Source organism: Megascapheus bottae, chromosome 4 (assembly GCF_031878675.1).
Source record: "Megascapheus bottae isolate mThoBot1 chromosome 4, mThoBot2.hap1, whole genome shotgun sequence".
Taxonomy (NCBI): domain Eukaryota; kingdom Metazoa; phylum Chordata; class Mammalia; order Rodentia; family Geomyidae; genus Megascapheus; species Megascapheus bottae.
The window spans coordinates 18,189,215-18,202,735 of record NC_143512.1 but is presented as its reverse complement, the minus strand read 5'-3'; the positions used below and the strand labels follow the sequence as shown (position 1 = coordinate 18,202,735).

The 13,521-nt window shown below is 35.8% G+C and overlaps 1 protein-coding gene across 26 annotated transcripts in view; it reads left to right on the top strand.

Moving 5' to 3' along the window:
* The window catches only part of Fer (FER tyrosine kinase), a 432,292-nt gene that overhangs the window by 194,267 nt on the left and 224,504 nt on the right, over positions 1-13,521 (top strand). For 25 of the 26 annotated variants that reach the window (XR_016535240.1, XR_016535241.1, XM_090331531.1 and 22 more), the window contains one exon: positions 3,901-3,993. The exons of the other annotated variant lie outside the window; for it this stretch is intronic. Coding sequence is in view for 23 of the 25 variants with exons in the window: in XM_090331531.1 (XP_090187657.1) it covers positions 3,901-3,993 (93 nt within the window). In the remaining 2 variants the exon portion in view is untranslated. The remainder of the gene's footprint in view (positions 1-3,900; positions 3,994-13,521) is intronic. 26 annotated transcript variants of the gene reach the window in all.

Here is a 13,521-nt window from a genome sequence, read left to right as displayed (position 1 = left end):
CTTTGAGGTTACAGTTTTTCTGTAATTTAGTACTCACAAAATTCTCACACATTCCATGGCTGCTTTACCTAAGAAGTGTCTTAAAATGTTGGGCACTCAGCTTGGTGTCTGAGCATAAATATCTTTAATTTTCTTGTTTCTTATTGCCTCCAGGGTTGAATAAGTATCTTAGTGTTCCAACAGGGCTGTATAATCACTTTCCTTGTTCCATCTAAGAATGTTATTCAGTGGGTTTATTTACAGATGTCAGTGGGAAATAATATTTGATTATTGTTTTAATGACCCTTTATTAACAAAAAAGTGCCCCAATAGTTCCTTTCAAGATAATTTCCTCTCCCTCTGATAATGTTTTCCGTTGTGACTATAGTTTTAAGAGAAGTTAACAGATTATCAGCCTGGTATAGAATTCTTGGTGTGTGCTTGTGTTTGTGAGAGAGGGACTTCTGTAAATTGTCAGTGCAATGCAATTACAGGGGAGTTGGATAATAATCATAGAATTTATGACACCTCTACAACTGTGGGTCCCAGTGTCTTGTTTACTGATTTGGAAACTGAGACTAGCTCCCTTCTTATAGGAAGCATCTTATTTTTCCTAACTTTAGGCCTCCTTTAAGATTCATTCTGTGAGAACTGTTGTATATATATATATATATATATATTTTATTGAAATAGTTTGACATTTACTATGGCAATCTCTTAGTGCAGACTTCTGGTTTTGTCAAAGCCACTCCAATCAGGGAAGCCTTGATTCTTGCCCTTCCTATTTTGTGCTATAATTTGAAAGTTGTAGTTAACAGTATTTCAAAATTTGATGGGTATGATTTACTTTAAGTAATTTTGAAGTATTATTTGAGTTCTTTAAAATGTTAAACGTGTGTAATTTTAATTATCATGGAAGTCTCAACTGTGTGTGTGTATTTGGCTATACAGATATTTATGGTATCACGTTTATGGTAATTGAATTGAAAGGTAGCTACTTAGATGGTTGTTTTTGGGGTGTGTGTGTGTATGTGTGTGTGTGTGTCTGTTGGTGGTGCTGGGTTTAAACTCAAGTTTTTACACTTGCTAGAGAGATAGTGTAATTGTTTGAGCCACGCCTCAAGTCTTAGTTTTGATTTTTAAGATTAATCACTTAATTCTTTGATATAAAAAAATCAACCTGTCAAGTAAATGCATACACACATATTTAGCAGCATAATGCTATTTTTATTTAAATATTTAGTAAAAAAGCAATGGAAATCTACTCCTAATAGATTGTCAAATTCATCCTACGTTCACTTAAAATTGGTTAGCAGCTGTGCTTGTAGCATTTCTCTCTGGTCCTCTTATCACAACATAATTTTATAATATCAGCTGTCTTTTTGATGTAGCATTGCCACCCCCTGCCTATTGTTCGCTCTGATTGCTTTCACTTTTGTCCATGTTAATTACTATGGCACCTTTATCTGGACTTTACTTGAGGTGAGTAAAATGAGTTTATCATAATCAGTTCTGGTAAAGCTGCAGACATATCTAGGCATTATGTCTGTCATACATGAAAAGAAAATTTTCATTCTTTATAGTAGCCATTTAAATCTTTCAAAATAAAACCCAACATGTCAGTGAATTTAACACAGTCTGATATGTTACTAGGTAGGCTATAATTTAAACCTGATATTAAATGATACAGACAGGATGTTGACAAGTGAGATTCATGGTTTATTTGTAGAAATGTAGATAGGAAGTGAGCTGATTGGTTAAAATGTTTTATAAACCCCATTTGCATTTTGACTATTTCTGTATCCAACTTATGGCCTTATTATCAAAAGGTAGAAATCTGAGGAGTTTGGTTTGAAGCCCATCAGGGCAGACAAATTAGAGAAGGCTTTATTGAGAATTAACTGGGAAGAAGCTGAAAATGGAGGTATGACTTAAGTGGTAGAATTCCGTCATGAGGGCTAGAGTTCAAGCCCCAACACTTGGCTGCTGCCCCCCGCCCCGAAAAAAATAACCAAAAGGAAAGAAATGAAAGAAAATCTTTAATATGAATTGAAGAAAGAGCATTATACTCTTGTATTTCAGTTCTTGTGGTTCAGTCAGGGAAACTGGATTAGTCTACAGTATACATGCTCACATCCCTTATCATTGGAATCATTTATTTTGTACTGCGGCAAAGATTTGTTTTCTGAATGTAGTTATATTAAATATTCACTTGTTTATTGTGTCAGTTTTTTTTTTTTTTGCCAGTCCTGGGCTTGAGCTCAGGGCCTGAGCACTGTCCTTGGACTTTCTCAAGGCTAGAGCTCTACCACTTGAGCCTCAGCACCACTTCTGGCTTTTTTCTATGTATGTGGTACCGAGGAATTGAACCCGGGTCTTCATGCATGCTAGGCAAGCACTTTAACCACTAGGCCAAACTCCTGGCCCCTGTGTCAGTTTTTTAAGTCATTTGTAGTAACTTATTTGCAAGTCTCTGAGGAATGTTTGTATCTCTAAATTGATGTATAGGTAGTGATTACATGGGCTTTTCAACTATTTAGTATTGTCATAATAGGTTGAAACCATTGTTTTGTTAGATTATTATAGAATTGTCTTAAACCATTAAATACATGTGTTTATGGAATAATCAGAATTATTAGTATTTAAACTTCCAGAAGGAAGAATAAACTGGGTGTGGGCAAGAAGAGGGGTAAACATTTTTAATGTCCACATTTACTACCACAGAAACACATCCTAGGTACTGGAGCCAGGAACAGATGTGTTACTTGTGGCCTGGTTTAGTTGTTTTCAGCAAATTTACTGACAGTATTGGTGGAATTCTTGTATGGGAGATAGGATCTCTTGCTCTTCTGGGTATTCGTGAACATTTGAAATGTGGTAATTATTGGGAAAACAACCAGTGTTTCTATTACAAACCCTCACATACTCTTATCCTTTTCCTCTTCTCTTAGCTCTTATATACGTTCTTTTTTTTCTCTTGTTTCTTGTTCTCTAATATCATTTACTTAGATTGTGTGGTGGACTTGAAGAATTGAAATATAAATAAAATGATTTTCTCAGTCATTTTCTGTGATATTCAGAAATACACGCCTTAAAGGAAATAATGTGGGTTTATTTTTCTTTTTTTTTTTTTTCTTTGGTGCCAGTCCTGGGCTTGAGCTCAGGTCCTGAGCATTGTCCTTGGACTTTCTCAAGGCTAGCTCTCTACCACTTGAGCCTCAGCACCACTTCCGGCTTTTTGCTATGTATGTGGTACCAAGGAATTGAACCTGGGTCTTTGTGCATGCTAGGCAAGCACTCTACCACTAGGCCAAACTCCTGGCCCTGGGTTTATTTTTCTTGCTGATAGTTCTGCCATTACTTCCTTACCTCATCTCTGTCACTGACGTGATATCACCATCTTCACCATCTTGTGACTCTTTTGAAAACTCACTAATTTGAAATCCAGATTTTAAAACTATGTTCCTTATATTGTCTTTTTCTTCTATTTTTTTTATAATTTATCATTTCTTAAAACTATACTGTTATCTGAAATAATTGGAACTGTATGAATTCCTTATAGTTTGTAACGGTTTTATGTTTGTGTGTGTGTGTGTGTATGTGTGTTAATGCTCGGTTTTCATTGCATTTCTTGTTTGCTTTCAGATTTGGTGTGAATTTCTTTCTTCCTTTTCCCCCCACCCCCAATTAAGACATTATTGAGGGGCCAGGAAAAAAGAATGCTGTGCAAATTATGCACATTCGGCTGTTGTCCATAATGTCAATACATTTATATTTGACTAAATTTGAAAACTAATTTGTGAATAAATACCTATATACAGTGTATGTATGTGTGTGTGTGCGCATGCGTGTGTGTGTATGTGTGTGTCTAAGTGTGTAAGATAATTTACTGTTTCTGAAGATGTTTCTTAATTCCTCCAGGAAAGAAAGGAGAGGCTATCCAGATTTGAGTCTATCCGCCATTCAATTGCTGGAATAATCAGGGCTCCAAAATCTGCACTTGGCTCTTCCACAGTAAGTATGATCCTCTATATGCTACTGAAAAAAATGGTTATTGTCTAACTTTTTTCTAATATATACTTACAAATGGAAAAATGTTACTTTTTGTATGCATAGAAACAGTATATGACTGTAGTTAATCTCTTGGTAGCAACAACAACATAGTAAATATAGAATATATAAATATATAAATACATATACAAATATACATTAGATGAGGTCTGTTATATAATAAAATATTTTTTCTCTGCAGTGAACATCATAAGACCACCATTATATGCCCATACTTAATGTATGCTATATACTTAGTATATTTCATCCTCTAAGTATTTAGCCATCATCAAGTTTAATTGATAAGTTAGGTGCAGTAAGAAACCAACAATGGCCAAGAACAATAAGCTAGAACAATTTTAGCTATGTACTGTAATAAAGGCTTTGTAAGTATGTAATTTCAGAAAACTGTAGTGTACTCATTGTTCTCATACAGGAAGACAAACCAAGAAAAATGGTGATTATGATGCTATAGACTTCCTGTACTACATGAAAATGATTATGGGAGTGTTCTACCTATTTTGGAACCTTTTATGAATGTTATAAACAAATTTCTATTGTAGTGAGACAACATTTATAGATAGGCATTACTCTGCGTTTTTACAAATGTATTTGTCTTTATATTTAAAGAACAGCTTGATTAAAAAATTAAAGTCTGTGTCAGTTAATCACCCAAATCTTGGTTTGACATGTCACAATAGTACATAGAATATTAGTTATCTGTAGTAATGGCTGCTTGGTCAAAATATTGGGTATAAACAAGTACCTGGAACTGTTTCTCTATTGTGTTAGGTCCTATGTATTTGGAGAAGGAAGTTTTCCCCTCCAGTTCATAGGTAACTAATTCTTAGGTCTTAATTTGAGTGTTAAGACTTTATGGATTATGGATCATAACCTAAGATGCATAACAATGTATGTAGACTCTCAGAATTAAAGTTTTGTTTGGACAATGCTTTTCAGGGTATGATTTTTCAGAGAAATAAAATGGAAGAAAAATTTTAGTTTCTATAATGACTTTCTTAATAAAAAAGAATCTTGCTCAGCCAGGAATTTGGCCTAGTGGTAGAGTGCTTGCCTATAATGCATTAAGACCGGGGTTCAATTCCTTGGTACCACATACATAGAAAAGCAAGAAGTGGTGCTGTGGCTCAAATGGGAGAGGTCTAGCCTTGAGGAAAGTTCAAGGACAGTGCTCATACCCTGAGTTTAGTCCCCAGGACTGGCAAAAAAAAAAAAAAAAAGTATCTTTGCAAATTTGTATGGTTAAAGTACCTTACAAAACCTAGAATTTACAACTTTAAGGTATACCCTTAGTGAGTGGTTCTTTGTATAGTTCCTATATTGTGTAACTGTCACTTCTATCTGATGCTATTACATCAAATCCTCTGAAAGCTACTCCCTATATACTGGGAGTTAGTCTCAATCTTCCCCCGCCCCTGCCATCTGCTACCTACTTTCAGACCTTATGATTATGCCTGTTCTGGACATTTCACATAAATCTTATTTCTTTCACTTGCTATAATATTTTCCACGTTCATCCATGTTGTAGTATTATAGTTCTTGGCTGACTAACATTCCATTGTAGGAATTTACCTCATTGTGTGTCCATTAATCAGCTAGAAATGTGTGATTTCCCACATTTTTGCTATTATGAATGATCCCAATGAGCTATGTGGCAATTCTAAGTTTTAAGTTTTTGCAGAACTGCTAAACTGTGTTCAGTAGTGGCTGTACCATTTTCATTTTGCTAGCAATGTAGAAATGTAATTTCTCCATGATCTGCCAATGCTTATTATTTTCCATTGCTTTTCATTATAGGTAACCTATTGTGAAGTGGGATGTCACTGTAGTTTTTCTATTTGCCACCTTTTTTGCCACAGAATTTCTATAATGAATGTTTAAAATCCCTTTTCCATCTTAAAGTCACCTAGTGATTATTATTTGCTGAGATGGGGACTGTATAACACTGCCCTGATAGTAGCATTGTTTGAAAATGTTCTTAAATTGGGTTAAAATACATTTTGGCTACGCTTGGAAGCTCATGATCATAATTCTGGTTACTTTAGCAGGAAGAGATCAGGACAATTGTGGTCCTAGGCCAGCCTGGACAAAACATTAGTCCCCCATTTCAACAAATAAACAGAGAACAGTGGCACATGAGAGTATTCTCAGCAAGGCAGGGGCATAGGCAGGCAGATCTTGGTCTGAGGCCAGTCCATTTAAAGAGCACGAGGCTGTCTCTGAAAAAATATCCTAAAAGCAAGAAGAGCTGTAGCTACATCTTACATAGTATAGCACTTTTGTAGAAAGCAAAAGACTTTGAGTTCAAACCCCAGTGCTATCTGAGGGGGTGGGGTAAGGAATGGAGGAGATAAGGAAAAAATATGACTTCAAGTAGTAGAGCACTGTTTAGGAAAATAAAACTTTCTAAGGAGAATATCTCTAATCAGAGACCAAAGAAAGGGTACAGAAAGGCAGGTGATGAGAAGCAAAAGTAAGGTAAGTGTTTTTGTTGGACTAGTTGTCTATTTTTGTAAAGTATTTATGTGAACACTAAATTATGATTAGCATATGTTTCTACATATTAGCTAAACCTTCAAGTAGGACAAAAACTCCAGTAAAATTCTTTTATATTGAGAACTTAAAATGTATTCATGGAGATAGTTTTACGTTTATTTACTACATAGTTGGGACAAATGATTTTTTAGAGTCCAAAAGCAATTTTAAATGTTTCTGCAGATTTATAACCTGTTCAAAGGCAAAATTTGTGAACATTTTGTGTAAAAAAATTATATCATGCTACCATATATACTGAAGTATCACCTTATTTACATGTTAATGAAAAGAGAAAAATGAAAGAGATACTTCATTATCATACACAATTGAACTTAGTTTTAGATAAAACAAAGGCTACACAAGAAAATCTGAGTCTTTCTATTCAGTGATGCTGGACCCATAAACATTTTTGTTCACATTCCTGAAATCTTTTTTTTAAACTTTTTATTGTAATTCCTAGAAGGATTACATTATATTTGCCAGATGCAAATGTGAAGGTGCATTGCTTCATAAATGTTGATATCCTTTCTCATATTTTGGTTCCATATCCCTCCCCCCACCCCTACCCCTTCCCTATCCTATTTCAAATAACCAAATAAACAAATATACAATATATCAGATAACAAGGCAAGATACTGTAACAATATGAGATAACAAAGGCACAGCAAAAGAGATGAGAAATAACATAGTACATAAAGGACAACAATCACAAATAATATGGCTTTTGTTTCTATATCCTGGAGGTCCTTTCATTTAGCATCATCCTGTATGGCCTATGTATCTATGTTTTGCTCTATTGTAAACCTGTGCTAGAAGAGCTCAACGTTTCTACTGATGATGACAAATGAGGGAAACCATTGAGCCTATGTTCCTTTGAGTCTGGCTTACTTCACTTAATATGGTTTTTTCTAAGTCTTTACATTTCCTTACAAATGGGGTAAATGTTCTTTCTGATAGCTGCATAGAATTTTGTTGTGTACAAATACCACATCTTGTTGATCCAATCATCAACTGAGGGACATCTGGGTTGGTTCCATATCTGTGCTGCGGTGAACATCGTTGTGCTAGTGGATTTAGTATGTTCTTGTTTCTGGACAACTGGGTAAATGCCTAGTAGTGGAATTGCTGAGTCATAGGGGAGCTCTATGTTTAGTCTTTTGAGGAATTGCCATACTGCTTTCCATAGTGGTTGAAAGAGTTTGCACTCTCACCAACTGTGTAGTAGTGATCCCTCCTGGTCACATGCCCTTCAGCATCTGTTGTTATTAGATTTCTTGATCCTGGCCATTCTAACTGGAGTGAGGTAAAATCTCAGAGTTGTTTTGATTTGCATTTCTTTTATGGCCAGAGATGTCGAACATTTCTTCATGTGTCTATAGGCCATTCTTATTTGTTCTTCAGAGAAGACTCTCTTTAAGTCTTTGGCCTATCCTTTTATGGTATGTTTGTTTCTTTGGAGATTAGTTTTGGAGTGATTCAATTTCCAGAAAAATTCTTTAGTATGAAAATAGCTAATTAAGAAATTTATCAATGAGAGTTTTGTTTTTAATTTCATTGAGAAAGTAAATATTACATAAAGTACTTTTGTTTTCATTAATGATATTAACACATAATAATTAACTAATTCTACTTTATTGTGAAACAGAACTCCTACAATTTGTAGAATTGTAAAATAGTTCTTACAAGACAGAATCACTGCTCTAAAAGTATTCCTGAAGAAGAAAAAGCTAGAATATGATTAACACCTTGTTTAGTACGTTCAAACTCTAAGCGATTTAGATTTTCTAAAGGCTTAGAAAATACTTCCACACTATTATTTTCTTTTTATAGATTTTTTTATTGTAATTAATAGAAGGGTTACATGGTATTTGCCAGATAAATGGTGCCTTATTTCCCACACATTGATACCCTTTCACATGTCGCGGTCCCCATTTCCCTTCCCCCCTCCCCCACCCCTCATCTGGTTTCTCCCCCCCCCCCCCGTTCCGTATCCAATTTCAGATAACCAAATACAATTATATCCGATATATCAGGTAACAAGGTGAGACAGTGTAACAATATGAGATAACCGAGGGACAGTAGAAGTGATGAGAGATAACAGTGCCTTAAGAACAACAATGATTAATTATATGGCTTATGTTTACATCATATTTTAAATGACAAGTTTAACAAACAATTGTTCAAGGAGGAAATCTCTGCATTCTCTGGGACTTAGTCTTTAGAACTTAATCAAAATTAGGCTAAAGGTTTGTATGTCATAGAAACATATCAGTTTATGAAATAAAACATTATGATTATAGAGTTATAGGTTTTTTTGTCTATATAGTTATGTTTGTATTTCCATTACCATGTCCATTGCTTTGGGTATGCAGTTATTGAGTCCTCACTCTTGTACACTTTAAATTTAATAACCGCATATTAAGGATACCATGCACCTTTTGTTACTTAGGTCTTGACTTGTCTCACTCAACATGATTGGCTCTAGATTCATCCACTTCCCTACGAATGCCATTATTTTATCTTGTCTGTTGGCTATGTAGAATTCCATTGTGTATATATACCACATTTTCTGTATCCATTCATCTGCAGTAGGGCATCTGGGTTGTTTCCATCGCCTGGCTATTGTGAATAGTGCAGAGATGAACAAAGCTGAGCAGGTATCTTTATAATATCCTGGGTCATGTTGTTCAGGATAGATGCCCAGAAGTGGTATGGCGGGATCGTAGGGAAGGTGTATTTTCAGTTCTTTAAGGAACCTCCACACTGCTTTCCAGAGTGGCTGAACTAGTTTACAATTCCACCAGCAGTGCAGTAGGGTTCCTTTTTCTCCACAACCCTGCCAGCAACTGTCAATGTCTGAGTTCAAAATCTTGGCCCTTCTTGTTGGGGTAAGGTGGTATCTTAGGGTTGTTATTATTTGCATTTCCTTTATGACCATAGATGATGAACATTTTCTCATATGTTTTTCTGCCATTTTAATCTCTTCTTCTGTTAGGTCTCTCTTTAGTTCCCTTGCCCATTTAGTGAATGGTTTATTGGGTTTTCAGGGGATTAGTTTCTTGAGTTCCCTGTGGATACTGGATATTAAGCATTTGTCAGATGTATTGTTGGTGAATATCCTTTCCCAGTTGGTTGGCTGTCTCTACTTTTGCAACTATGTTTTTATCTGTACAGAAACTTTTTATTTTTAGGTAGTCCCATTTATCGAGTCTCTCTCCGATCTGTTGTGACCCTGGGATTCTGTTCAGGAATTTGTTGCCTGTGCCCATGAGTTCCAATGTCTCTCCTACATTATCATGTCGCAATTTCACGGTTTCTGGTCTGATGTTGAGGTCTTTGATCCACTTTGAGTTAATGCTTGTGCATGGCGAAAGGCTAGGGTCAATTTTTAGTTTTCTGCATGTGGCTGCCCAGTTTTGCCAGCACCAATAATTGAATAGACTGTGTTTGTTCCACTGTATATCTTTGGCTCCTTTGTCAAATACAAGTTGCCTATAGGTATATGGTTCTATTTCTGGGTCTTCTATTCTGTTCCACTGATCTTCTGGTCTGTTTTTGTGCCAGTACCAAGCAGTTTTTGTTACTATGGCTCTATAGTAGAGTTTGAAGTCTGGTATTGTAATACCACCAGCCTTGCTCTTTTTGCCTAGAATTGTTTTGGCTACTCTAGGTCTTTTCTTGTTCCATATGAATCTTTGGATTATATCTTCAATTTCCATAAAGAATGTCTTTGGGATTTTGATGGGGATTGCATTGAATTTGTATATCAGTTTTGGCAGTATAGCCATTTTCACTATGTTGATTCTCCCTAGCCATGAGCATGGGATGTCTTTCCATTTCCTAGTGTCCTCTTTAATTTCTTTCATTAGGCTTTTATAATTTTCATTAAAAAATTCCTTTACTTCTTTGGTTAAGTATATTCCTAAGTATTTTATTCTTTTGGGGGCTGTTGCGAATGGGATCATTTTCTTGATTGGGCCTTCTGTTTGTGATTGTTGGTGTACAAGAAGGCTACTGACTTCTGAAGGTTGATTTTGTATCCTGCCACTTTGCTAAAGTGGTTTATTAATTCTGGTAGTTTGGGAGTGGAGTTTGTTGGGTCACTCAAGTAGAGGATCATGTCGTCAGCGAATAAGGATAGTTTAATTTTTCTTTCCCTATGTGGATACCTTTGATGTCCTTTTCTTGTCTTACTGCTCTGGTTAAGGGTTCCAGCACTATATTGAAGAGAAGTGGAGAGAGTGGGCATCCCTGTCTAGTTCCTGATTTTAAGGTGAATGGTTCCATTCTTTCACCATTTAGTATAATACTGGCTGTAGGTTTTTCATATATGGCTTTCACTATTTTGAGGAATGTACCTCTTATTCCTATTTTTTCTAGTGCTTTCAACATGAATGGATGTTGTATTTTGTCAAATGCCTTCTCCGCGTCCAGAGAAATTATCATATGATTCTTTTCTTTAGCTCTATTGATATGATGTATTACATTGATTGATTTGCAAATGTTAAACCAGCCTTGCATTTGTGGGATGAAGCCCACTTGATCATAGTGTATAATTTTTTAAATTTGTTTCTGGATTCTGTTGGCTAATATTTTATTGAGGAGTTGTGCATCTGTGTTCATTAGAGAAATAGGTCTGTAGTTTTCTTTTTTTGTTGGGTCTTTCCCTGGTTTGGGGATGAGAGTAATATTAGCTTCATAAAATGAGTTTGGTATTGCTCCTTCTGTTTCTATTTCTTGGAAGAGTTTCAAGAGTATAGGTGTTATTTCATCTTTAAATGCCTTGTAGAATTCTGCAGTGAAACCATCTGGACCTGGGCTTTTTTGGTTGGCATTTCCCTGATTGCTTCCACAATTTCGTTGTAAGAAATTGGTCTGTTCAATTTGTTTACCTCATCGTTGTTCAGTGTGGGTAGCCTATATTTATTTAAGAAATCATCCATTTCTACTAGATTTTCTTGTTTCTTTGAATATAGGCCCCGGTAGTACCTATTCATTATGGACTGGATTTCTTGGGAATCAGTTGTGATTGTTCCCGTGGGGTCTCTAATCTTGTTTATTTGAGTCTCCCCTTTCCTTTTTTTGATTAATCTTGCCAAGGGTCTGTCAATTTTGTTGACTCTTTCAAAGAACCAACTTTTTGATTTATCATTTTTGTCTATAGTAGATCTTATTTCAATCTCTGAAATTTCTGATTTTGTTTTTGCTATTTCTGTCCTTCTAGGTGTTTTAGAATTAACTCTTTCTTGCTCCTCTAGGTGTTTCAGTTTTTTTTAAGGTTATTTACGTGCTCTTCTTCTGTCTTTTTAATATGCACTTGTAGTGCGATAAATTTGCCTCTAAGAACTGCCTTTACTGTGTCCCATAAGTTTCTTTGTGATGTTTCTTGATTGTCATTACATCCAAGGAAGTTTTTAATTTCATTTCTGATCTGATCTGTTACCCAGGGGTTATTCAGAAGTGTGTTGTTCAGTTTCCATGTGATTGAATGTTTTTTGACTTTGACTGCATTGTTCAGAATTAGTCTGACTTCACTGTGGTCTGATAGGATTCATGGGATTATATCAGACTTCTTGTATCTGGTTAAGTTTTCTGTATGAAGTATTATATTATCTATTTTGGAGTGTGTTCCATGTGCTGCTGAGAAAAATGTAAAAAGTTTCGCTGTTGGGTGGAAGACTCTGTGTATATCTGTTAAGCCCAGCTAGGTTATGGTGTCATTTAAGTCGATGGTGTCTTTGTTTAAGTTTTGTTGAGTTGACCTGTCATTTTTTTGAGAGTGGAGTATTGAGGTCACCGACAATGATTGTGTTTGAGTCTATCTTGTTCTGTAGTTCTAAAAGAGTTTGACGAATTTGGGTGCTCCTGTGTTTATAATTGTAATATTGTGGGCATGGATTGTACCCTTTACTAATATATAATGGCCGTCTCTATCTTTGTGTACTGATTTTACTGAGAATTTAATTTCATCGGAGATTAAGATTGCTGCTCCTGCTTTTTTGCATGGTGCATTGGAGTGGAAAATTCGTTTCCAGCCTTTCACTTGGAATTTGTTTCTGTCTTTGGCAGTGAGGTGTGTCTCTTGGAGGCAACATATGGATGGGTCTTGTTTCTTAATCCAGTCTGCTGCTCTGTGTCTTTTGATTGGATTGTTTAGCCCGTTCACTTTTAGGGAGATTATGGAGAAGTGGTCACTGTCCATTGTTGTTATTTATTTTTACTTCTAAGTTTCTTTCTCTCTTTTTTTTTTTAATAGATGTTTGCTTCTTGATGGGGGTTCTTGATGTTCTACAATTTGTTCTCGGTTTATTAGTATTCTTTGTAACGCTGGTTTAGTGTGCACGTATTCATAAAGCTTCTCTTTGGAATGAAATATTCTTGTTTCTCCCTCAAATGTAAATGCTAGTTTTGCTGGATATATCAGTCTGGGTTGGCAGTTGTTGGTCTTCAGGACATCAATGATGTTTTTCCAAGCTTTTCTTGCATTTAGGGTTTGCCTTGAGAGATCTGCTGTAATTCGAATGTTCTTCCCATTATAATATAGCTCCTTCTTTGTTTTTGCAGCATTTAAGATCAATTCCTTGGTATTCGGGTCTAATGTCTTTACTACGATATGTCTAGGTGAGTTCCTTCTAGGATCTTGCCTGCTTGGGGTCCTGAAACCTTCAATAATGTGAGTATTTTCCCTTTTGAAGTTGGGGAAGTTCTCTGCTATGATTTTGGTGAATAAAGGTTGCATACCTTTGTCCTGGAATTCGGCCCCCTCCTCAATCCCTATTATACGAAGATTAGACTTCTTTGCTGCATTTGCCAGTTCCTGGAGCTCTCTCTGGTAGATTCTGACTGATTTTTCCAAGGTGGCGATTCTCTGTTCCAGCTCTTGTGTTTTGTCTTCCGTTTCTGATGTTCTATTCTCCATCCCCGTTAATCTGCTGC